At 41.6% G+C, this 27688-nt stretch overlaps 1 protein-coding gene across 2 annotated transcripts in view; it reads right to left on the bottom strand.

Annotated features, from left to right (window-relative positions):
• The window catches only part of sntb2 (syntrophin, beta 2), a 72695-nt gene extending 45572 nt beyond the window's left edge, over nucleotides 1-27123 (bottom strand). Inside the window, exon 1 of one of the 2 annotated variants that reach the window (XM_066713922.1) lies at nucleotides 26215-27123. In XM_066713922.1, the coding sequence (XP_066570019.1) occupies nucleotides 26215-26932 (718 nt within the window). In that variant the 5' untranslated portion in view covers nucleotides 26933-27123. The remainder of the gene's footprint in view (nucleotides 1-26214) is intronic. The other variant, XM_066713921.1, reaches the window with a different exon arrangement.
• Between the last annotated feature and the right edge of the window lie 565 nt (nucleotides 27124-27688).

Here is a 27688-nt window from a genome sequence, read left to right as displayed (position 1 = left end):
CTATCAGTGAACTACTGTGATTCTAAGTTCCAGTTTTAGGGTGCTGTTAACTATTTTGTGGATCCAGATTTCGATTTTTTGCCAAACCATCAAGTATTCTGGGACCCAAATGAATTAAGACAGGTTCTCCTTGTACACCACCAGATTATAAAACGAGATTCAAATTCCAAAATTGTCAACTGAATTTGAAATCTTTAACCAAAAACAATTAGAAAGGTCCAAAGAAGTAGTCCAATAACAGGTTTAATTCATTCACTCAGTGCTGGGGTGGAATTAAATCACAGGAGCACAGGTGTCGTGAGAATAGTTTTTGGAAACCTTTTTAATAAGGAGTAGAAGAACTAAAGGAGAATGAATAAAATGCACAATAAATGCATCACTGCATTTCAAGAATACGAGCTAATAGACCTGCATCAGGATGCAGTGGGCTGCAAACCCAAGATCCGTGCTGCAGTGCAGTGCTCAGCAACAATTTGGGACAAAATGATAAACAAATCCACAACAGAAAATAGACATAAAAAAGCAATGGACTAAACAGACAGTAGACAATTTACCCAGTAAAAATCAATAATAAACCACATTCTGAACTGTAGCTGGCTTGGCTTCCGCACTAGGTCAATTGAAGGGATAGTTTAGTAATATGCTTCAATGGCAGGGAGGCAGGTCATTAAATAAAACACAAGACTCATGCACAGTTCCAAGGCTGGTTGAGGTACAGTAAAGCAACCACTCTGTCAGTTGGGACACAATCTTGATCACCAAACCTTTGAATGACAGACTAGACTGGACCCTCTCTTTACACCTTCTTTGCAAACCCGGTGGTGTGTTACAAAACAGGACGTGTGTTAAAGAGCGTCTGACAGCATGGCTTCTTAAACAGGTCCAGGGGGGAGCCAAAGGTCCACATGTCAGGCATACAGGAAGTCCCCACGGTAGAGAACAGCCACATTCCAAGAGACAGGAATGCACAGCAACAGGAAGTGAGCCATGAGGCAGCAGGAGAGCCACACGACAAGAAAAGCTACATGGGGCAAACCATGTTCTCCTTTTCCGGTCTTAAAAACATGGGGGGAAAGGGTCTATATTATTTTGAAGTTACAGTGCTGCTTCCATAACGAGAGTAGTAGTTTGTGTCTTCGTGCACGTAACCTTTATTTAACAATGCCAAAAGACCCATTGTGGAAGAGTCCTGGGCCTGCAGCCAATCTAAACTTTGACCATTAAAGTACAAATTACAAACTTCTACCCAATCACTGTTTAACTTACTGCAATAAGTCATCTTCTAGTATTACATAATACAAATCTAACATACAAGTGTGTTATTTATGATTCGCAGAAAAGTTAAAGTTTAGACAACAACACAACTCATAGTTGATACATGGACACTTGGCACAATCTAGTGTACTCTCTGATGAATGACCTACCACTAATTACAACACTCCACGAGCAGGTATCTTAAATATATAATGTGGACCAGGAGATAATTGCTTGCACTTTAAAGAACAAAGCTGATAATCAGATGGGTCTAAAATGTTGCCCAGAGCGTCATTTCACCTTTATTCATGTGAACAAAAGTTTATTCTGGTTTTAAGTGATAAGTTCACTTCCAACATAAGCTTGCCTCATTTTGGTGACAGGTTTTGCAATCTGTCGTTCCATATGCTGTCAATCTAAACTTGCTGCACATTTGAAACTCAACATCATTTCTGACATTATACAGCGATGACCAAAGTAGTTTCTGCAGGCTTACATTGATTTTAAACTAAGTAAAAAAAAGAGGCATGAATGGTACTTCTGCATGAAGTACATAAAAGATAGGAATCATTAGCCATAATATTATGGAGCAAACAGACTGTAACTCCACCCAGTCCAGCTATGACAAAACTCAGCCAATCAATCATGGCCACAGTAAGGAAGGTTGGCATATGCAGGCTGCAGGGCCCATTGTGCAGAGTGGTCAAAGCTTAGTGCCAGATGAGCTACTTGGGAAATGTCCATGTATCTTTAAAAGTTTTGAAGCAGAAGGATGCCAATTCAGTTGCCCATTACAATTTTAATTTCAAATAAAGAATCTAGGCTAAATCTGATTTTAATAACTCGTTCTTGGAAAAGGGGCACCCAAGAGGCATATAAAGACCACAAAGAATTTTAAAGAGGTGTGGGTTTCATTTTGCTTGTTTGTTTCTGCGTATATTAAAAACAGACATTCAGTATTAAAAAACATTGTATTAACTGCTTGTTTTGACAATAACTGCGGCTGAGAGAAAAATTAAAAGTCTTGCAATGTACAAGAATAAGCTGAATAAATAACGTCTTCAGAGCATTTGTTTTTCCCTCAAGACGCATTGCACTGCCATGTTGCATGCTACCACCAGTACAATTTACTTCATTACATCTTTTACTCTTTCACACTAAATCACAAAATGTCTATTAATCTCCCAGTTCAGCAATACATTTACTGTCATGTGGGAGCCATCATGCAGAAGTATAAAATTACGTATTTACTAGGAATTGTCAAATGCTTTGTAAGCTAATCAATTAAAATATATATATATACATTAAGGAAAGTCATAGTTCAGTTAAGGTCTCTATGTAGTAACCGAGCACAAGCAGCAAAGTGGGGCCCCAGTACCAGCGCTGATAACCACAGTCTTAGAGGAAAAGACAGTGGAAAAGGGAATTCAATAGAAATGAGAACTAGAAGTAAAGACATGCAGTCTATAGCACCGCAGAATTCAGAAAACACATACGTGTGGCTTTGCACAGACTGAGAAAACATCAGTGAGCTGCCCTGACATTTACCACACACTTGCAGTATTCCAAGAAAAAGCTAAAAACCGTAATGCAAGATGATAGAGATAGGCACAGTCAAACCAGAGCCATTACTCTGGAAGCCAAGCACTCCGCATCTCTTTTAACCAAGCTCATTCTCCCAGCCAAGTATCCACACTGCGATGATTTGTGGGTGGATGGGGTTTACTGCAGCTGTGACTTTTTTTTTTTAATGATAGTACAACTGGTTCTGCTGAAAATAACAGGATTACAGGGGGTTATTTCTTTTTATAAATATATCAAATTAAATGGTTTTCTATAATATTTTCTACAGGCTCTGTTACGCAAGATCTCCTTGACGGAGACTGCATTAACAATGACTTGTCACTCTTAAATGTGATGGGAGGAAGAAGGTTCACTCAGACCACAGCCTTGAGACAGTTATCTCATACATTGTTTGACTCCAGGTTGACTGGGCCAGCTAACGGATGCTGCTGTTGTTGTGTAGTCAGCAGCTTCAACATAATACCCCTATTCACGCATCAGCTGCTCACATATCTGTGCCATTATGCATTCCCTTATGATTAATTCAGTTTTTTCAGCTAGAAACCAAGTGAGAATCAAAACCCTGGAAACAGCACAGCCTATACATTGAAACTATTATTTAACCCTTAAGAGCCTAGCCTGATGTGTATGTCAGAAATATTTAAGAGGCTTGACAAAAATATATAAATCACAATTTAACAGGCCTTTGTACATGACACGTATGATTGAAACTGGCATAGATTTGAAACATTTAGGGCTTTTAAAAGTTTACATGCTTTCTTTCTCCGAACAAAGTCCTACACTCTCTTTTGTAGCAGTGCAACACTAGGTCGCCTTCCAGACAAAATCAGAACGTTTTATCACCGGGGTTTATGGGTTGGAGGCGGACGATCATTAACTTCGCAAAAGACCTGTAACGGCTGGCCCTCCTCCTCCTATTTCTCTCTTAACTGCAAAATTTGATACAACAATAGGAAGAGGAGCCGTTCAAAGCGCTACCAAAAAGGTGTATTGCTCGGCAGATACTGTACCGTCTGATCGCGAATGCTGCTACTGGCAAGAGCAGTAAGCAGGTCTTCTCAATAAGGGAGTCATTGTGTGTGCGGTCTGGCTAGTAGAAGGCAGCAGGAGAACAAGAGGTGGAGGGAATGACAGGGAATGCAAGCAAGAATGCAACCTTTCCCACTCAACCAAGCGGGTGGGAAAGGGAAGGTCTGCAGCAGGGGAACACAATCGCTTGGATTGAAATTAATTGAATCTGGGTGTCTCAGGGTGGCACGCCTCTTAATGAAGGCCCACTGTGCCTTTGAATTAGTGGCTTTCAAAAAAGGAGATCAAAGTTGAGGTTTCACATGGTGTATGTCAAGAAGGCAAACTTGCCCTAAATTAATTACCTTAATCAAAGGCAGGCCCATATCAGGTCAGGGTAGGTCATGCTCCCACAATTCCCGAAGGATCATTATCCAAGTAATTTCTGATTTTGTTATAAAGTCTGGAAAATTCCCATTTCCTATTTACACCAGCCACTTCTGAGCATTATTTTTTAAATATACCTCCACATTCTGGGCTTGGTTCCCCTAGGGAGCAAGATCAAAGTCATTGATGACTATTAATGAGCCGAGTGTCTATTTATTAATTTTTAATACCGAGTCCCCGAGGGCATGAGTTTCCTGGAAAGTGCTTTGGTCCAACCCAGATGTGGGAGACTACATGACATCAAAGCCAGAGCTGCTTTGAATTTCAGGTTAAAAAAGGAATAGAATAATGCATTGATTCTTACGGTTTCCAGTGGCAGAAAATACAAATACAGCCTCTCCAGGCAGAAGTGCATGTCTCTGACCATATTATGAATTTAACACATTGATTGACGAAGGAAGTGCATGGAGTGGAATGGAGCTGGAGCACGGAACAGTCGCGCAGCAGGTTTCTGTCCAGAGCTGTAGCAAAGAAAATGTCTACTCTGCACGCCAATCAAAAAAACTAAAAATCATGCTGGAAGTTTCAAATAAGATGGGATTACAATTTTACAATTGAATTATTAGAATTATCATCAACTAGAAGGTGTTCAAGCATTTGATGGATTTAGTGCAGAAAAAAAAAAAAAAGTCACATTCCTTGTCCAAATCCCTGGATTGTACGAGTATGAATAAAGAACATGCGGTTTGTTTCCTTAAATACATTTTGGGTACCGCAGGAGGAGTCCCAAATGAATGAGGCAGGAAATAGCAGGGAAGTCCAATGTTCCCATCTCCTCTGCTAATAATATGCAATGACCTTGACCTCTCAGCAGCCAGATGGAGAGGACTGAAGCTCAATGGCAGGGGTCAGCACAGGTCAGATCTGGACTCTGTTCATCCAGCTAATAACAGAATTCACGGCAGCCGGTCAGCAGATGACTGTTCTGTAACTCAGGGCGTCCCACATGCGATTGCAACTGCATGGAACCAGCATTTCATTAAAGACCAAAATAGTTTTCTTCCCTCAAATGCAGTTTCACAATCCTTTGCCTACTTTGCCTACAGTCCCAAGCAAGCAGGTAACTGAAAATGTCTCTTCAACCAAAAAAATAAATAAAAAAAAGTCATCCCCAGACTTATGTCGTCTCTTCTTACGTCAGCAACGTTGCACTGAGCAGCGCATAGGAGGGGCCCCAGAGCTTCATTCTGCAGTCAGCACATGCACCGAAATCATCTCTGCGCTCTAATAACATTTTTTAAAGTTAATTTAATGGTTTACGGTTTACTCCTGAATTTCGCAATGGCTTCGAATAGGGACGCTTCTGCTTCAACATCTGTCTTTACTTATATCGCCGGCCTCTGAACCAGTTACGACATAACTTTGGGGGGATGACTGTACAGGCATTGCTCACTAATTGAAATGTATTCTGTGAAGGGACAGCTGTGTGGGAGAGGGGGACATGTAGGAGTAAGATCTTAGAGGAGGCCTTATCACTGCCACACAGATTGTACAGGCTTTGGCTGGCACGGAAGCACTTGGGAAAATCAGTGCCAACACTCCCTTGGTCATTCTCTCAAGTAGTCTACAGTTACAGCAACATTGTCGAGAGTTACCCTCCGTTTCCCCCCTACTTATCTTCCCCTTAAGGACTTTAACTTGCCCTACAGTCTGGATCCAATTTCAAACTTTGTTCATTCTACACCCTGATACACTGTAGAGAAAATCTGCCACAGGCTAAGTGTATTTCATTGATAGCTATCTCATTGTCAACAAAAAGAGCTCTAGGTCCATGGAATGCTGGAGTACAGTGCAGCATATCAATAAGCAATGCAGGCTGCAGGAATATGCATGTTGTCCTTTCTCTGCATTACCCCCGTGCCTCCCAAGTGCATTTCTACGGATTCTCACTGACCATCCCCGCTGGGATGCAGTAAGCCACCAGCCTCCATGCAGCGTGTGTGGGACAATAATAGCTGGCATTGGCTATATGCAACTGGCATGCCAAGATGGCTTAATTCTCCACAAAACCCAACTACTGATTCTAATTCCAGAGCAGGCGCATCCTCATTAAGAGTCCAAGTTCAAGGGGCTTTCAGGACAACAAGGCCTCTCAGACATGCATTGTCTCCTTGCTTCTGCTACATCTTCATTAGTACTAAAAGGCAGAGGACAACAGGGCCTTCTTCTAATGTGGCACCTTTTGGTGGAGAATTCCTGAAATGTATCCACAGCCATTACGAGAGTCTGAACACTTTGAACACTCATCATTTTGCTCAATGGTTGACCAATAGGTTTGCACACCCTACAGGAACGTTGCTCTTTTTATCCCTCTGTTCTTGTCCCCCACAGAAACACCATCACAGGATTGTAACATGGACTGCTCTTCTGGTTACAGGCAGCAGTTGTGCAGAAGTTTCATTCATACTTTGCAGTCTTGTTCTTTTAATTTAATTTTCATTAACACTTACATTTAATCCATTATATGTTTAAAATGTTGTTGTTGACATGATGCACAAACAGAGACTGCATCAGGGTGAGGGTTATTTAGGATGCCCATAAATGAATGGCAAAAGACCAGAAAAGCCTTGCTTGTCAGACGGTTACTAGGCTGTCCTGGATAAAATGCAAATAAAAGGCTCACAAACTTTTAAATCCTTCACAGATCTCTGCTGTATCAATAAAACCCAATCAATGGACTTGATTGATGGCTGGACATCAATAACATCACCCTCCAGAGTTGCTTTACAGGAAACCATTGGCCCAGTGCCCATAGTCTCCGAAAGCTCAAGAGAGAATTAGCAATGGGAAAAAAATAACTGATGTCCTTGAAGATGACCTAGAAGAAACAGATTTAACTTTATACGACTTCTATAAATTCAGGGCGTTTCTCGTTGATGCTAATCCTAGTTCAACAGCTGCAGATGCTATTCCAATCAACTTGCTTTCATGCTTCTGATTAGGAACCACAATGGAATCACAAAGGAACCCTGCATGCTGCTACAAAACTCACCCGGAAGCCGTTTTCAATGTATTTGACTTGATTGCCAGAACTCCAAGTCTTTCACCCTATGGAGACAGTATGGAGACAGAGGGCGGGGACCAGGTGATGTAGGTTCGACCCTCACCAGGGCACTCTGAGATATAGCTTAGCACATGCTACAATCACTATAGGATCATGTGGTACATACAAGATGAAAACCAAACACACAGTGTCCTCCACCCCTCCCAAGGAAAGAACCCAAATTCGCCCAGATCAGAAACCAGCCTCAACCACAGCAGGAGACTAAAAACATAGATGTGCACTGTTTAGTCTTTAATGTGCAGGATTTGCAGGCTACCTGGGAGAGAGATAAAACTTGCATTTGGGAAGGAAGCCCTGGAGCGGCAGAGTCTGGCTTCTCTGCGTCGCTGCATTAGATAAAGGCTCAGATTCAAGTATCTATTTCTTCCGCCAGGGCTCAAGTCTCTAGTCTAATAAAAGCCCAGTGGCTGTCAGACACAGCGAGCAGGAGATAATATTAGCCTCCCGTGGTCAGGGCCTTAATCTCTGCCTTAACTCTGATCTCCTTTCTTCTGATCATGCCATTGGAGCGTCCTGCAGACAAAGCCACTCTCCTGCGGAAACGCAAATAATGAGATACTCCATGGGCCAGGAGTGAAAGGCGCTGCAAAGCCATATCTGTCGAGAATATTGTTTCCCTTGCACAAGCCCTGTGTGAAGGGATGATCGGCATTGGTCTGGAAGGAAGCACACTCATCCCCCGTCTTAGGTCGATGAAGGGTCATGTACATTAATTCACCTCAACTCTGCTGGGTTGACTGCAATCTGAGTTTGTTCACCGTTTAGCTAAAGCAAACCCTATTAAACCACACAAATTCTAAGATTACACGCTTAAAAAAAAAAAAAAATCGCACAGACAAGATTTGGAACCGTGCTTAAAGCCCGTATTTTTTTTAAATTATTATTATTATTTTTATTTTTTTTAAGTACAGCTTGTAGAATGGAGATAAAAAGAGTAGTGAATCTAACCAAGTCATTTTGGCACAAACCTCAAGTTAGATGCCTGATATGCAGTAGTGTGGTTAAAAATTAGAAACAAACCAGCAGTGATGCTAAAAATGTAAACTGAAAGAACGTTTCGTTTTTTGACAAAGAGTCTTGACATCCATCTTCTTTACTGACTTCAAAAGGGGTGGAGCGGGAACAAACAGGCAGTGGAATGTGTCTTGGAATGTCTGACAGTGAAGCTCCGAATAAAGGCTTCATGGGTATTGGATCAGGCATAGGAGATGGATAACAAGCACACAAAAATCAGAAGTGTTTAGCGATAGCAGCCTGCTGATGAAAGACTGATATTTCTGTGTCCGTACACAGGAAGGAAAAGAGCTCTAATAAAAGTACGTGTGGGAGTTGCCAAAAAAGTATTTTGCCAAACACATTGTGTGTGAACTTCTGTCCTGGAGAAAGAAAAAACACAACCGCCTCAAAATGACTTTGAATGTAAACACTTAGACTAATTGTGATACCAGCATTTCCCATTATGGAGGTTCTGACGTAGTAAATCCATTCATTAATAATCAGTGTGAATGTGAATTTCAACAGTAATATTTACGCTGAGTAAGCTCCAAATGCACTGATTAGAGTCCTTCATATTAAGAGGTGTTATTGTATCTCTCATTGTACCTGTACCCCCCCCCCACACACACAAATGTTGTCTTCATCAGAGACCGTGAATGCATGTAGAAAAAAAAAAAAAAAGGAGTACAACGCCTCAGTTAAGAGTATTGAGTTGAGGTCTGTTCAGTGGAGAAATTAAAAACACAAATAAAAAACTTTGAAAAGGTCTTTGCCCGTTCCTTGGCTGCAGTACATCCTGACACACAAGTCTCAAATCTCATTCCAAACTTCTGAAATAGAGACAGGCTGCTTTTCTTTTTTTGTTCGTGATCTAATTGAGACTGTCAGTCATGTTTCAGAATTCACCACTAAACTCCATTATTTTTCTAATTGGAACACTGCTCAGTTGTGTAATGTGCAGTAAATGGACAAGTCCCACTGGGCGTAGCCAATATACAGTACCCTTTTTTTTGTAATTGCTGAAGCAGGATACAACTTCTATTTTTCAGGAAAAGTACAAGGGGTGGAGGGGCCTGAGCAGTTGCAGCTGTAATGTTTTACTTGACTTCATCGAGTGTGAATGTCGGGAAGAAAGTAAAAAAAATAAAAACAGCTTCAGTTTAACTGTTCCATCTCTTGCACATTGGTGGTTTAATATAGGGTTGGTACTGCCATTTCTTTATAAGTCAACATATATTCATTATACATAGCAAGTTAACTGATCTACAGCTGTAGTCAACATTTTTCTTCGCACTCCTTTAAAGAGAAGAAAAATAATTTCACTTTCAACTTTTCTTTCACTTGGAAAAAGACGGTGAGCCTTTAAAAAATAACTGTATATTGGTGAGGTGAGAAAAAATGCTGTAAAGTGAGAATGCTTTCTAAAATAGACATGTTAAGATTATATTTATCATTTAACTAAATGCAAAATGAGTGAACAGAAGAAAAATCTACATCAAATCCATATTTGGTGTAACCACCCTTTGCCTTCAAAACAGCATCAATTCTTCTAGGTACACTTGCACACAGTTCTTGAAGGAATTCGGCAGGTAGGTTGGCCCAAACATCTTGGAGAACCACAGTTCTTCTGTGGATTTAGGCAGCCTCAGTTGCTTCTCTCTCTTCATGTAATCCCAGACAGACTCAATGATGTTGAGATCAGGGCTCTGTGGGGGCCAAACCATCACTTCCAGGACTCCTTGTTCTTCTTTACGCTGAAGATAGTTCTTAAAGACTGTCAGCATGTTTTGTCATGCTGCAGAATAAATTTGGGGCCAATCAGATGCCTCCCTGATGGTATTGCATGATGGATAAGTATCTGCCTGTACTTCTCAGCATTGAGGAGACCATTCTGACCAAATCTCCAACTCCATTTGCAGAAATGCAGCCCCAAACTTGCAAGGAACCTCCACCATGCTTCACTGTTGCCTGCAGACACTCATTCGTGTACTGCTCTCCAGCCCTTCGGCAAACAAACTGCCTTCTGCTACAGCCAAATATTCAAAATTTTGACTCATCAGTCCAGAGCACCTGCTGCCATTTTTCTGAACCCCAGTTCCTGTGTTTTCATGCATAGTTGAGTCGCTTGGTCTTGTTGCCACGTCAGAGGTATGGCTTTTTGGCCGCAAGTCTTCCATTTCTGAGTAGACTTCTATGCTGATGGCACTGCTGGACATCTTCCGATTGTGAAGGGAAGTAAGCATGATGTGTCTTTCATCTGCTGCAGCAAGTTTCCTTGGCCGACCACTGCGTCTACGGTCCTCAATGTTACCCATTTCTTTGTGCTTCTTCAAAAGAGCTTGGACAGCACATCTGGAAACCCCTGTCTGCCTTGAAATGTCTGCCTGGGAGAGACCTTGCTGATGCAGTATAACTACCTTGTGTCTTGTTGCTGTGCTCAGTCTTGCCATGGTGTGACTTTTGACAGTAAACTGTCTTTAGTAACCTCACCTTGTTAGCTGAGTTTTGCTGTTCCTCACCCAGTTTTATTCCTCCTACACAGCGGTTTCTGTTTCAGTTAATGATTGTGTTTCAACCTACATATTGAATTGATGATCATTAGCACCTGTTTGGTATAATTGTTTAATCATACACCTGACTACATGCCTACAAAATCCCTGACTTTGTGCAAGTGTACCTAGAAGAATTAATGCTCTTTGAAGGCAAAGGTTGGTCACACCAAATACAGATTTGATGTAGATTTTTCTTCTGTTCACTCACTTTGCATTTAGTGAATTGATAAATATAATCTATTAACAAGTTTAATTTGGAAAGCCTTCTTACTTCACAGCATTTTTTCGCACCTGCCTAAAACTTTTACACAGTACTGCACATTGGACGGATATCTCAATATAAATAGAAATAGAGATGCAAAGAAAGATACAGTACTGAAGCACATTCCCCACTTACACCTCACAACCTTCAAATTGTGTTCCAATGCATTTTATCATAACACAATTTCCCTTACAAGGATTCAAACCCATGACTGGCACTGGGTTTTTGTAAAGCTTTGGTACTTCAGTAGTCGGACCCTCTTCTGTTAAGAACCCTTACCATATCATAGATAATGTCAATGCACTGTTTTGTGAGTGTGACTGTTGTGTGGTATCATTCAGATGTCCATTTCAACCACCAGCAAGCCAGGAGGATGAGATGAGTCATCTAGACAGCATGAAAATGTCCATCATTGAAAAACCCCACACCACACAACAGTCACATACACAAAACAAGCTGTGGTGACATTACCTAAAGTTTTTTTTTTTTTTTTTTTCCCCAAAAACCTTGCTCACATCAAAAAGTACCATATTCCAACATTTTTCCTCGGCACAAAATAGTCTGAAATGCAATGTGATGTGTGACCAAAGTGAGAGAGACCCCTTGTTATGAGCAAACCTCTAAAGGGGAATATCCGCAGAGCCTAAACTATCCTAACATCTACATACGTTCGATTTCACAATAGATGTGCCAATGGGGAGCTCTGAAAAGAGGCAGGTGCATTTTGTCAGAGCATCGGCTAAGGGTGGTTAAAAAACAACAATGACGACAACCACCTCGGAGGCTAAATAAAAAAAGCTTCTGGATTAGGAGACTGTGAACCCTGCTACTGCTCTGCATCTCCCTGGACCCAGATGTGTTGAACTCTCCTGTTTCTCTGAGATTAGGTTAACCCCCTGGCTATTACACCGGCTTTTAAGTATGTCTCATCAATTTCTACAGGAGCCAAGATGTCTTGTGGGCCCCTTCATTAATCACCACCCCATGGCTGGAAGCTGTTCTGCAGCCAGAAGAGGACCTCATGAATGAATTTAATTTGGAGCAAAGCGTTCGTGTTCGTCTACTGATTGAGCATGTTTTCCAAGAATTGATTAAAATTACCCACCGAGGTGGAACAGGATACTTTAAATGAAGTCTAGGGAAGTGTGGAGACAGCATTAGCTTTTGCTACAGTGAGATGCATTTGCATTGCCAGGGAAGATTTGCATCCCATCGCTACTGTAATTTAAGGTTCACTTAAGATGTACATTATTACGGTTCTTCCAAAGGTTAGTGTTTTTAGATTTTTTCTTGGCAGCGTGAAGAAAATTGCCTGGTAGTTTACAGTCTCAAGTGCTGGTCATCCGAGACAAATTAGCATATAGCTACTGTCCTAAGACGAGCTTTTCCAATTGCACTTCTTGTGTTACACAAAAGGGGTTTTGAAATCGAGTATCTTGTATATGCAGTGTGATGATGTGCTTATGGAACAGTAATATCATTCTTGATGGTCTCACTGACAGGTGCTAACTACTTGATCACATCGCAGCCCTGAAGCAATAGGCCTTGAGACTGCGCTGGGAGCTGTGGAGGTATGTCTGAACACCACTATATCTATCCTTTAGCCAAGGATGAGGGTGTTAGTACTGTGCCTGTCCTCCAATGATAGCTTCAGAGAAGGGTCACACTAAATGTCTCAGTCAATGTGCTCTTGACGTTGATGTAATATCCAGTAAGGAAAGGTATATTACAGAATTCCACCTCAGAAAAGCAGTTACGGTTGAGATTGTCCAAGCTGAGCTCAAAGCGTATTTTTACAATGCTGTAGAGAAGTCATGTCTATGCACAATACTGGAAGATATGTGGTGTTGCCTGTAAATAAAAACCCATAGGATTCATTGCAGTACACAAAGATGTTAAAAGGGCCATTTAGGATGCAGTCTCCATCAAAATAAGTGAACACAATACATTTTTTATTTTTTTATCCACAGTTTCTGTCAACATATCTAGGACAGTCCCTTGCAGGGAAAGGAAACGCACAGGACATCCAAGGTTTATATTTGGGTTGGGGATGTTAAAACCCAAAAGACCCAAAGCCTTTCTGTTTAAGCACAGTGCAGTTTGGCACCACTATAAAGAGGAGCACTGACAAATCTCCACTGATTAGACTGCCGCAGTACCATCTGGTAGCGTTTAGGGGATTATACATAAAGATGGACTGAAAGGCCAAACTGATGCTTGATTAGAATGAATGAAAAGACCTTTTTTTTTTTTTTTAAATGGCCTTACTGAAAGAACACACTGGAAAAGGCAATTCATATTTCCCCTTGCATCATACACAGTGAGCGGTCTTCTTCACTTCTATGATGAGCATGTGGATTGAAAACAAACCTTTACCAATCTCTTTCAAATTTGTATTTTATCAGTGTGTTGGTCATCATTTTTGTTTTATGGTTTAAATTAAATATTAACCAACTTTAATCTATAGTCAGGCATTTGTTTGTCAAGCATTTTCTCATTCCATCTGATGCATGAAGTAAACTTTCCCTTATCTGTCTCTGTCTCTCTCTCCCTCCGTCTCTGTCTGTGTCACCTTCTCCACGCTATCAAGGCCTTCTTGTGCAACTGCCAACTTATCTTGGGAGAGTAACCTGCAAGTCTCTTTTTGTCTTCGTAAAAAAGAACAGTCGTGTCTTTGATTTAGTCAAAACAAAGAAAACATATTCTTCAGCCAAAGCCAGGAATGAAAGGCACTTTCACATTGATTAATTTATGGAGAGAGAAGTCTTGATCTAACAGACTTGTCAAGAAACCTCTGAAATCTCTTATAAGAAGTGCATGCAGGCACAAATTGGACAAATCGATACATTTGAAGAGAGATTTAAATGTTAATCTACAATGTGAGACTTAAAACAGAAATGCACTGATGTTAAGAGTCCTGCCAGCCTGCTTACATCCAAGTGGCTGCCAGCTGGACCACCTCTATCCAGCATCTCTCCCAGAGTGGGACAGTGTTTGTGTTTATTGGCACACCCCTCTATGCCTAGGCGCCCTGGTCGTGGGTGCCAGCAGTTTAGCGTCTGACTGTAAACAATCTGCCTTGCAGCCTTAGCCCGGCCTGCTTTGTGGGAAACCGAAACCAATTCCCCGGCTTCTCTAGGCGAGAGTCATCAAAATAGTCTTTGTAAAACACAGCATCTTGCTTTATCTTTCCTATTTTTCCTAGAGACAAATGATAAAAGGCAGGGTTGGTCTGTGGATGTAATGGTGGTGGTCTGGGGATGAAGGGGGGCTTCACAAACAGACATTAATTGTGCCATTTCACAAAATGACTAGAACTGCATTTTTGTTGTTGTTGGGAATTTTGTGCATTAGTGCACTATTTCACATCCTTTTGTCTGTAACTGTTATTCTTGCCTTTCTTCAGCTCTTGTTTGGTGTCTGTTCTAATATCAGATGGGAAGACAGTTACAGTTTACAGAAACAGCTGTTTCCAGGATGCATACAATTTTGTCAAACTTACAAAATAAAAAAAAAGGAGAAATATAACAGTATTGAATTGAAATAGCTCAGGACAGTATGATACAGAAAAACCACAAAACCTCTTCTCTAGAGGGGATGGTGTTTACACTGTGTGTGCTCAAGAGACCTCTTTCACCTCTTTTATCTTCACTGTGATTTTCTCACATGGATGTTAATAACAGTAAAGGGCTATGCACACTTCAGGTTAAAAGTGATAGCTTGGTCCTCTGTGAAATAATGTTAACCAGGCTGAGCGGTAAACATTGACTCTCCCTTCACTAAGAGTCCAGTACAGCCTGGGCTTCTGTGTAGTTCTCATCCACAATCTTCTATGCACTTTCTAGAACACCAGTGCCACAGAATGAATGAAAAGCGCTCTCTTTGGAAAACTTACCATGAACATTTTTGTATTTCAGGGCAGTAGTGTGGAGTAGTGGTTAGGGCTCCAGACTCTGGAGCACAGGGTTGTTGGATCAATCCAAGGTGGGGGGCACTGTTGTACCCTTGAGCAAGGTACCTAGATTTCTCCAATAAATGCCTAGCAGTACAGATGTAAAAAAAATAATAATAATTGTAAGTCACCCTGGATATGGGTATCTGCTAAGAAATAGAGTAATAATTTCAGGTTTTTCTTTGGTTGTACCCTAGGTTTACAGTGGCTTCACATGGGTTAAATAAACTGCACTAGGAATTAGATGATACAGGCTACCACAGGTTATAATATTCCATGGTCAAGTCTAGTAAAGCATGTTTCAACCAAAGCAAACCTGTAGGAAACAATTCTAGTATCCATGATAAATGTTGGAAAAGGCTGCCACTTCGTATCCTATTAAAGCCCATCTCTGTCCCATGGCTGGCCAGTGTTCTGAGGTCTTTCATCATTGTTACGAGAAGCTCTTTCATGTTGGCGTTTTATTTAAATCAATCATGTTTATCAGAAGCCTTTGCCAGATGTGCAAGTGAGACGGTTCGTGAAAACACAATCTTGTTATTGACTCTCACTGAGAAATAAATCAACAGAAGCTACAGGTTACATGCAATACAGGCCAGAATACACCAGCTGACCAGAAAGCAGACCTGTTTTCAACAAGTCCCACTAGAAGCCCAGTCAAGCCTTTACATAGGGATCACTTACACATAACTTAGGGAGCTGTAGGTTGCATATCATGGAATATCTGACATAAATGGTTGTGCAGTATATTGCCAATTATGTCTTGGGTGTAGAAGCACTGTGGAAAAACTGGAATTCACCACTATGATTTAAAGGATGTTTGCTTTGTACAAGCAGGGCCGTCTTTGCTGTCTGAAGATTGCTGACAGCAGTATCTGCTAAACAGGTCACAACTGTACTTTTACAAGGTAGTGTCCATGTGGGTTTAGGCAGAAAGGCCCGGCCAGTGGGGCTCCATCTTCAGCTTTTGCTCCTGCCCCTTAAAATTGTCAAGGACCTTAAAATCCTTTCGAAAACATGTTTTAGCACATTGCATTTGTTGGCATTTCGCACTTTGTTCCAGCTCTTCTCTTGATTAGGTGTAATTAATCTATTTGGTTCAACAGTCTTTCTTGGGAATAAAAACATAACTATGGAACAAAGCTCATTTGGAGGAGCTGGGCTTATCCATGATGAAGCCATCTGCACTTCTTCTGCAATATGTATTGGAGCTACAAACATGTACATCAGGAGACTGCATTAAGGAACTTCTCAGACAGAAAGAGGGTTATATAAGTCCATTAAAATAACCCAGTTAGGTTTGATTTGAATGTAATCGGTCTTCCTATGTGTACAGTTAGTTTCCATAGCTACAGTACACATAGTGCGTGTTGCTCCTAACTAAACAATATCTACAAAAAAATGTAAAGTCCTTCACAACACATAGGCTTGCAGCAAGTGATGTAGAGCTGGGTCTATTTTCCCCCTGTAGTTCATGTACACGCTACATTCCTGAGTGACAGTCACTGATGGCTAACTAACACCACCATGTTTTATTAGCAGCAATAATATCAGCAAGCACTTAATCACCCCCTCTTAGAATCTGGTAGATTAAATTCTGTGAGTAATACAGCTGCCATTCACAGAGAAGACTATTATTAGTCTGAAAACCTTTCATTAGACCAACCAGATCCATTGACTCTCCTCAGGCACAGCGATCACTAAACAATTGATAAATACAGTCTTGAAATAAGAAATCACATATTTTTTTCCACTGAATCTCTGACTTCCTTAAAAGAGTCTTAAATATGGTGGTCAATGGAAATCGCGGAATTCGTGTACGTTAAAAACGTTGGGAATTTTGCACGTGTCCTACAATCTTGACAGTTCCGAACACAGCGCCTATTCAATTATCAGAGCATTCCGGTGTTTGGAATTAATTACTACAATTGTACACATGCTTTAACGTACTTCACATGGTATTCCCCATGGCTCAGTGTAGTTAAGAATCCACAGGGGAAACCACTGTATAACTATGGCTAAAAGTGCAACAATCCTATGGTAAATTTAGTAGGGTAAACTTGTATAAGGGTAGTGATGTTTACTAGACTGTTCCAGTTGTTATTGTTTTGCGTTTTGGGCCTTTTTGTTTAATCCCCCGTCCACTTTCAATAAATGCTAATCCAATCTCAACAGCTGACAAAACCTGGACGGAGTTAATTTGTCTAAGCAAATTCTGCTCTCAGCAAATCAGGTCAGCGAAGTGGCTGGATATTTTTTTATTTTTTATTTTATTTATGTTTGACTTTCTTCCCATGTGTCAAGACATTTTTAAGTAGAAAAACATCTGCTTAGAGATTAAGAGGTCAAGAAAACATTCATAAAAATGTGAAGGATTTACTTTAGTTCTTAATGAAAATACATTCAGTTTGAGATCCATGGCTTTACAAATCTTAGTAGCAGAGCAGGTCATTTTTTTTTTTTTTTTTTTTAAGTAAAAGGTTGGTCTCCATTTTTTATGTGGCTTCCACCAACTTGGGATCCAGTTTGTTTTATTCAATAAAAGGCCTATGTTTGGAGATTATTGGATCACATCCATATCAAAGGTATGCTCAGTTGAGGCCCAACGTAAAATCTGCCTGAAGTGAATGGGGGAGAAGGTGGTTGAGGATCAGTTTGCAAATACAACAGCATTTCCTGTCTCTGGATCAGATACTATCATTTTTATAAGGGAATGAAATGAGACTCACTTCATAGGAGATAGATCCACCTCAGGTTCTCTGAGCTGCAGGTTGTACAAATTGTTCTTAATAGAATTTAGAAGCAAATATATTTTTTTTCTATTATTTTCAATCCAAACACTGAAGCAAATTAACTGAAGGAATTGACTACTGGTGTGAGAACTTGAGATTAAGAATAATCTTTGTACATATTTGCTGCATGAATCTTTATTAACTTGTTACCGAAAAACAATCACAATGCGGCAGATCTGCAAAAGACGTTATTAAACCCACGGCAATGCGGTCAAGTTATGCAAGCTACTTTCAAAGAAGTGAGACTCTGAGGTTGGAGAGGAGAGAGCAGAAGTCTGTCATCTATAAAAGAACAATAACATTTTGATGAGGGTTTCTCATTCAGTACTATGTTCTCGAGACTCTTGACAGTTCCAAATGTTCAATTACAGCTGAGATCTTGGTTACTTTGGTCATTCAATGGTTAATCTGGCTACAATCGTAATCAGATATTCTTGCATTCTATGAGCAAAAACAGCCCGTCAGTCTGTACTCTGCTTTCTTTAACTGTTGCCACCCTACAGCTTCTAATAAAAGTATAAAACAGGTTACCAATTAAGAATATACAGACACAGAGGGGAATTATATTGCATCAAACATAATAAGCATTCCATGTTTTGAAAGACCTCAATTACTACAATTCCAGAGAAATAGCCATATATTAAAAGGAGGAGTTCCGCAGCCCAACATCCGATTCAGGGTTTATTTTCTGATGTTGTCCACCTTTAAATAGTTGTAAATGGTTGGATGGGCCTAGGTAATGAAGAGCTCACCTGAGGCGCACACTTGTGCGCCTGAGGAATTGAGAATAAAAAATGTTCAGAGCCCTGTATATTGTGATCATATACCAAAATAGGGTGCTTTGCCAATTTGAAATTTGAGTCTTATTTTGCATCTTGAAAATATACAGTATATTTTGAGCATATACTGTAAATAAATAAATTGAATATAGACTCGAATCCATTTAAAATATATCCCATATATTTGTACATCATCTACCATAAATAAAAAATATATATGTTTGTTCATATGGGTCTACTGCATTTGCTCCTCTCGTTAGCACTGGCATCCTGTGAAGAACAGAGCTGCCCGAGACGCCGTCTAAGGAAAGGCAGAGGTGTTCCTCGCCGTCGCTGTTCCAGCTTTTGTTTATCTCTCTGCCTTTTTGAAGATTATAAGCAGATGCTGCCTCTTAAACATTTTAGAAATCTGTTCATATAGTCTCACTGTCACTGTGTGGCCCTTTTGCTGATGCAGAAAATTAAGGCGTGCGATTCAGTTGTAAACAAGGCCATTGAGCCCGACATAAACAAAGCCATTTGTGCAACTGCACCCTTGGCCTTTTATTTTTTCTCTCCATTTGTGCTTTCCATCACCTTAACAAACTGGGATCTCCAGAAGCTTATTAACATTTCATAAAACAAGTAAAGCAAATGAAATGCAGCGTTTCAGCAACACTTCAGCCCCACTTACTGTTAATAGGCATTGACAGAATCTGAAAAAGTGTGATGTTTGGTGAGAGTTGTATCCACAATCCCCGGCTCAATGAAGCCCATCTGGTCCAGTCAAGCAGAGCACCAAGCAATACCCCGGCATTCCCATTTGAACTGCATTCTCAGGTTGTTCGTTCCGAAAATGTGCACCGTATGTCGCCTGCCAGGCTGCTTTCATCACAGGCTGGCACTGTGCAAGAGTTTCTCACACACGTGAGCGTGAGCTATTTTTAAGGCCATTCGGGGATGTTTTTTCCCCCATCGGCAGTGCTCATGACTTTTTCATGTGCAGCACGTTGCTGGTTCAATCTTTCAGCTTTTGTCTGAGCTGAGCTGCTGGCCCAGAGTTGCTCCACAAAGCAACAGTCTAAACGGCTGTGCCCCCTGCCTGCTGACACTGAAGGATCCAAGGGAGGGATGTACACACAGAGACCAGAGGGGAAATGCAGTTGCTTTAACAGCAGGGACCTCCCATGTCTTGGGACCTATAATGGGTCCATTCTACAAATCCTCTTAACAAACTTTACTCAGATTCTCAAGTGTTTATCAGTGCTTCCTGTAAATAAAACGATGTCAGCTTAATGTAGTACTTTGGCTCTTCAGACCCCACTGCATGGTTTACACAGTAGGTATGTCAGTCTCCTGTATCTAGGTAAAATATTATTAGGCATTAGCAGCTTTTTCAAGAGTGCAACGAAAGTGGATTGAAAATACTTCTCTAAGCAGAACCAGAAGACGTGGGTCAGTGTTGCACAGTAATGCTTTTTCCACAGAGTTAATGGTCAGGGTGCAACACGAATTTGATTCCCTACTACAACACCAAGCAAAATCACAAAAACCATTGAAAAACGCATTCAATGAGAAAAGAAACATGCAAGAATGCAGAGGGGTAAGATCATGTCCTTTAAAGGAAAAAAACATACACTCAGCCCTGGAAAAACAGCCAGTACAAAGAATTGTCAGTAACAAATTGCAAACAAATACGGAAAACTAAGAAAGGATGCTGGGATTGCCAGGAGAATTGTGGGCTGTACGACTGCTTGCCGGCATCCTCCCTACTGATCTGTGTGTGTCAAAACCCTGCGCCGCCTGGGCTACACTGCGGAGCCACAGACACCAAAGCGTGTGGCTTCTGCGTCTTCACTGTTTATATTTCAGAGTAAAACCCGGCACATCAGAAGACATGGCAAAGTTTTAGTGTATGTTCTGATGACTCTATCAAAGCTTGCCACTGATTTTCTTTTTTCTGCAGTCTTTTGAACTGTTCTGTGGTTCTCAAAGCACTAGGGAGTTCCAGATAAGGCTGTCATTGTAAACTATTAAAGGGAACAGACTGAGAAGCCAAAGTCACGTGAATGCTGTTATCTATATAATGTTACCAGTAGTATCCATGCATACAAAAGCCAGGCATTCCTTCAAGTACACCTCACCTTGACTCCCTGCAGCTTTGTCACAGCTGAAGTAGTAATACAAAAATAAAAACTTAAAAGGGTCAATATATTGAAACGCAATGCAATGCAAAAAAACAACATCAGAATTAAACTGTAGTGGGGCAGCATGGTTTTATCAGTATCTACTCCACATCCACATCACTGCAAGAGAGACAAGCTTGGGAATTATAGTTGTTCATTTAGTTGTACTTTTCCTTAGTGAGACACAGGGATCATGGGGTGGCGAAATCAGTCACAGAAGCACTCACATTCGAATCTCAGCTTCAAGTCAGCTTCAGCACTACCCCTCCACCCCACCCTAGATGAACAGCATCTCAGCAAGACTGGAGCTCTAATCCCAGATTACCACGTTCTCCCAGCCTGTGGACTTTGGGTTATGCAACTTGAAAGGGAAAGCTAATTATGATTATGCCAAAGCCGTAGCAGGCACACATTCTACAACTTTATTCTGTAACATTTCTTTAATGCCTAGGCAGGTTAATTGCTTTGGACCCGTGCATCCATTTCCCCTGCCCTGCCTCAGTCTATTCACGGCGACCTACATCAAGGAACAGTTATGAAGACACCTGCAGGCACACGGTCATGCACCTGTTGGCGCGAGCTCGATTAAGCCACTGAACTAAATGGGGCCATTACAGATCACTGTCCGAACAGTAGCAGGATCATCACTTGCTGGTACTAACAGCAGAAACAGCCAGGACACAAGGCACAGAGCAAGCCTGTGGGAGACCAAATGCTTATGCTGCAGACACATCAAAGGAGAAGAGTAATCTGTTGGCATTGCCCTTACACTTCAAAACTATGCCCTTGCTATCTCACTGGTTTTGCAAACTGGTAACGCTGGGGCAGAAGCACTCATCCACTTTCCATAAACACTGAGGGACTTGCATTAGCCCTGCCACTGGTATTCATGAAAGGGCCCGTGCCAGATTTGTCTAGGTGCCAGATATGTACGCGATGAATTAAGAAGGATCTGTTGTGAGAGCCTAGTACAACCAGGCTTAAAGAAAGGACTGTCAAAGCTCACCCAATTACCTAGATGTGTAACAGCAGTGGTGTGGGTTTCCTGTTGACACTTATATCTGCACTATCATGTATTCCTGCTATAATTACCATCGTTAAGCCACATCTATTTACAGCATGAGGTCTGTGTTGTAGGCTAAACTATCTAGTGCCTGCTCAATGCCACAGACTGTAGTGCCCCAACGCTGATTTAATCTGGATTGTTTGGAGATGCGAAACATGGCAGACGTAGTCCCCACATAGCACACTGCTCGTTAAATAGCAACAGCACTGTGGTGAAATTCAGCGAACAAACAATTGTGAAGATGTATTACTCATCATCATGTTAAAATTGAGTCATAGTATTGCACCTGTGAGAGCAATGAAGCAGTCATAATTTTGGCACACGAGTCGTGTACAGTCAGGTACCTTTGTTAGGTTTACACTTTGGCAGATCTGGTCGTTACACTCAGAGTACCATCTACACTAGGTGAGATAATACCTTATTCTTAACAGAATACAACAGGCATCGAGATTAGGTTTCATTTCTTATTTGTGATTAGTCAACCGCACTTAGGAATCATTCCAACTGATGTGATCTCATAACCAGCCTCAGGAAAAAGCTATTGGTCGTCTTCCACTGTGCTCTGACTAACTGGAAGGAGTACTTTTCGTTCTGCTGCTGCTGATGCATAAGGAACACTATCTAAATTCTTAGAAAAATAAAAAAAGCCATTTTTTGGTTCATGCATATGATACAATAGAACTAGATTTTTGCACACACCCAGAAAAGAAAGGCAATAGGCCGTCTGAATTCTCTTTTTAAGCCGTGCAGATAAAGTACCTGAAATGGATTTGCTATGAAGAGAAAACTGCTTTCACTGATAAAATACACAGACCCATCAATGACAGTTTTAAAATAACAAGCATTAGGCTGAGATAACAACATTGATATAACTCACTGTAAAGCGCTGTGAGAGAGTGCCCATGAAATATATCTAGAAAATACACATCGGATTAAAAATGAGAGAGCCAGCCCTATAGGTCATGGCAAAAGCAAAAATGCAAGGGGAAAAGCGATCTAAAGGGAAATACGGATTATCCCTTTTAAGTTTTAGTATTATTTAAAATTAAAATCACACTGTTGTACTTTTACTGAAACTTTGGAGAATCTGTAACAGGAATGTCCTGCTCAGTTTTTTAATTGCCGCAGTTTTAATTAATTCCAATATAAAACTACTCTACAGGCTTAAAAGTGTCTTCCATCACAGTAGTGGAATGTGCCGCATCTTTACAATCCTGTATCCTACATCCTTTGACCAAAACGATCACACAGTTCCTATGCAAACCAACAATTAGATAAATGCTCTCCCAGTCACTGAGCATGTATGTGACATGAAAACCAGAGCCCTATAACTATTAGCAAATACTGAAATGCATGCGAAATTACCAAGACCAAACGCTGTGAATCTCATACCAAAAATGGAGAGTAAGTCTTGGCTTGAATTCCCTGGATAATAACAGTGGAATGCAGCACTGTAATTGCCTGCTTTATTTCATATGAATGATCCCAACAAATATGTTTCTTCATTTTCAAGAGCCCTCCCAGAAAGCCAACCAGCTTACCCTCAAGCATGTTTGTAACAAACAAACAAACAAACAAACAAAAAAAAACAGAATGCATCATGGTACTTCTTGGAGTGTCATGGTTTATGTTAAATATGAGCTTCAGACTGTTAGTGTAGGAACCCCATTTACACACAAGTGTCTTCTTTGACCTACGCATTGAGGAAACCAGTTTGATCTGGTGTCAGGCAGTAATCTTGTCATGCTTTACCCTAAAACCCTGTTCAGCTGCCGTGTAATAACAGGAAACTGTAGCTACAGCATACATTAATCCTGCTGTTCTCAAAACAAACTAAAATACAATTGTGTGGTCTAAGTTTGCCTGCTACACATGAAAGCCAGGTCACAGTACTGATGTGAATAATAAGGTGCGGCTGTCTTTATGTATGTGTTTTCATTAAGCTAGGCCCACCAGCGTGGACACAGCATGGCAGATTCATTGGACGAGGTGTGTGGAAGCTGCTCGAAAAGCCTAATGAAGCTAATCCATTGTATTTTTCCCTTTTTTTTTAATAATGGCCTTCATAGTGACATCCATACTTAAATACATTTTAAAAAGCTGCATGATTGTATGATTCTTTTCTGCAATATTGTAAAAGGTCAGCAATTGGGATTCACTCATAAGGAGCCGTCAGCTACTTCGCTGTGGTTAATTATTCACTTATTGGGGCCAATTAATATATGCCAGACCTCAATTAGAGATTAATAAAAGAATAATACAAAAAATATAAAACCAGATGACAGCAGCACATAAGGCATACACTCCTGTAATTCCCCAGACACTTTATTCTCTGTAAATAGTAGAGACATATGCAAATCTCTGGGAAGGTAGTGCATTAATGCAGGGAGCAAGACTACCTTCACATTGTTCACATCAATCCAGATGTGCCACATTTGATGTCAATCAGTTGAACCTAGAGTCAACTCCGAGAGAAGAAAGAAGATACACAGAGCTGATTAAAATGTTACTGATTTCACAAATCCTTCCTTCAAGCACATAAATAGATCCCTTTAATGTACTCTTTCCCCTGTGGAATAAAATCTAAAAATTGGAGGAAACAAAATGTATAATTAATAAATATTCAAAATTTCCCTCAGTTGTGTTTTTTGTTATGTAAAGACATTTTTGCATTCACTGTACTTGCTGCAAAAGCAGTCTCTTTGGTGAAACTGTTTTGGGTTATATAAAGCCATAATTAAGACTACCAGCACATTCTGTTAGCCTGCTGCAAGACACCAAGTGAGAAATGAAAAAAGGTATTTGCACAAGAAGAGGAGACAGACTAATGCAGTAAACTGGAGTGAACAATTCCACCAACTGGATGGTATTATTGTGTGTATTGTTTAGATCTATTTTTCTACTAAATATTACAATAAGTACAAATATGGATGACAGGCTTTCCCTGTCAGGTTGATTACAAACAATCTTCAGCCACTTACATTTCATTTAATCACAAGTAGATCTTCCACCATAGTGCCATAGTCTACAACAGTGGTCCTCTAAGTGGTGCCTGCAGGGATTTTAGTGCCGGGCAGGCCAGGCTGCCATGCACACTGCAGCTTAGGCTCAGGGTTGTGGGGTTTACAGTAACATATATTGAAAAGACAAAAACACATGCACATCCAGATCTTATAAGGTGCTGCGTAAAGAAAGTCAATAATTCAGAAGAATAATACCCGCACACATACATATATGTAACATGGCATTTTTTCTTTGCATCTGCTGTCAAGACGTGACTAATAAATACTGCGAGGAGGGTGTAGGACTTGCAGATGGGAACACATGTAATTCAGTTACAGGGTTTAGGTTTCTGTCCATGGGGCATATGGAGAGGCAACTATGCCCAAATACAGACTTGCTTGAGAACCACTGGTCCAACACATGGTGAGGGTGGTATCTGACACACCTGCAGGTCAGTTAAAACCAGCATGAAGTTCAAGTCTTTTTGTTAATGAATGCCCTGGGCCACCTGCTCTTTTAAATACAGCACAGTTACTATTGTTAATGATCATAACACAAGGAACAATGCAATCTATGCATGCAATATAACTCGAGCAGAATTGCAGTAGGCCAGGTGTAAGAAGGTGTTATCGCACAGAATGCAAATACATTACAAATAAATAAATAAATCACCGTGCATCTGATTCGTGTGTAAATACATATTCACATATTTGTTTCTAACCACAAAGACCAACTCTGAAGAAAAACAAAAACTGAAAACCGAAGTTGGGTTTACAGCGGAGGACTTCCTGTGCCACACACAGACGCTCATGCGTGAGTGGAGGAAACTGACACGATGGCGGTGTCGCTGTGGACGGTGCACAGTGACCAGTTCTGTGAAAGCATCTGCGGGGTCGTGTTTCTGCCCTCCCTGCGCGGAGCTGTGGACATGTGCATCAGCCGCACCGCAGACAGGGTGTAGATGTGTCCAACACTCACACTCACCTCCACATTTCCCACTTTCCCATGGTATGCATCAAGTGTAATATTTCACTCGACCCACAGCTAGCTATGCAACTTCAAAAGACTAGCATAGTTACGCGCACTACTCTACATCCTGGCCATCTGCGCATTTCTGTGGTTTGAGACACTAGCAGGAAGAAAGCGAAACAAACCTTCACAGTTACTCTTAATAAGTGGCGTTTGACTTCACAGGAAAGGTACGGTGCCACTGTGTGCATTTCACATCACAAAAAAGTGAGTCACCCCCGTGGCCTAGGTGCATCCGCGACATGGTGTGCGAGGTCTTACCTTCCAGGGTCACCTCCTTCCCGGCCTTTTTGAGCGCTTGCACGGCCTGATCGTGAGTCGCCTCCCGCAGGTCGTTCCCATTGACGGACAGGATCGCATCGCCGACCCGCAGAGCCCGACTCTGGTCTGCGGCGAGCCCGGGGAATATCTTGGAGATGAGGATCGGCATGCGGTTCTCCCGTCCTCCTTTAATGCTGATGCCCAGCCCGCCAGACTCCTGCTTCACGACCCGAACTTTCCGCACCAGCTCGGAGCCGCTACTTTCCAAACTAATGTTAGTCTCGCCAATCCGCAGTGCCCCGCTGCTGCTAAAGCTGGAGCCGGGGCTCCCATAGCTGGAGCCGGGGCTCCCGATCTCGGAGTTCGTCCCGTTATCGTGGGCTACCCTGCCCGACCCGGGACTGCCGAAGCCGTAAGTGTTGTCCGGCTGAGCCCGGCTCACTCCCCCGCCCGCCGGGCTGCCGGTGCGTCTCAGCGCGCTGTGGTTGGGGGGCTGGTGGGCGCTGCGGCTGGCATTACCCGGGTCGCTGCCGTTGGACAGCCCGTTCCAAACCCCCGGCGAACTGGACAGATCCACACCGCCCCCCGGCCCGATTATCTCCGCATCAGCCGTCAAAGTCAGGGTCTCCCGGGTGAGCTCTGCCAGAACCCGGATCCAGCGGTCCCGGAGCAAAAGGTCCAGAAGTCCATTCTTATCCGCTCTGGTCCAGACAGCCATCGTGTGGTTTCAAACTAAGCGCATAGTTTAACTTTTTTAAGCGCTACATTAAACCTCGACACACCCACACAGACCCATTGAGAAGAAACTGAGCTGAAGAGCCGAGTTGCAAAGCGGAAAACAGTGTTCAGACACACTTTTTATTTATTCATGAAGGAAAGCTGAGGAGACAGACAGGAGGGAAAAAGCACCAACTTTACAAACGGGGCAGGGTGACATGGCAGCCAATCGTCAAAGCACATTAATGACTATTCATGAGGAGGAGGCGCCTTCCTGCCCCATGTCCTCCTCTCAGTGCCGAACTTGACACACATGCATGTATATGTGGTACATTAAATAGTTGATTATAGGGGCTGTACGTATTTGGAATTGAATACATACTGATTGTACAGGGATTTTGAAAACCTCCTGTAGGCTCAGGCAGGGTGTACTTGGATGCTTTTGCATGGATCTGACATGGCCAGTCTATAGTTAGGTGCCCAACAGGCTATGGCTACACATCTGTGGTCTGTGTTGCTGCGGCTGCACTGCTTACCCTGAAATTGATACATTTGTTTTTGGAGAGATGACTCTTAACAGACCAACAGATGCTCGTTTTGAAGAATCCAGATGTTTTTGTGTTGTTTTGGGGGGAAGATAAGACCCCCATTAACAGATCACAAGGAAGGAAAGAGAGTGGGGTCATCACAAGTGTCAACGCATTCCCCCGGGTTCAGTCAAACAGACTGAGGGCCAGGCATGAGCTGCAATCCCCAT

Source organism: Amia ocellicauda, chromosome 9 (genome assembly GCF_036373705.1).
Source record: "Amia ocellicauda isolate fAmiCal2 chromosome 9, fAmiCal2.hap1, whole genome shotgun sequence".
NCBI classification, from domain to species: domain Eukaryota; kingdom Metazoa; phylum Chordata; class Actinopteri; order Amiiformes; family Amiidae; genus Amia; species Amia ocellicauda.
The sequence above is the reverse complement of the archived record's forward strand: the minus strand, read 5'-3'. Positions and strand labels throughout refer to the sequence as shown.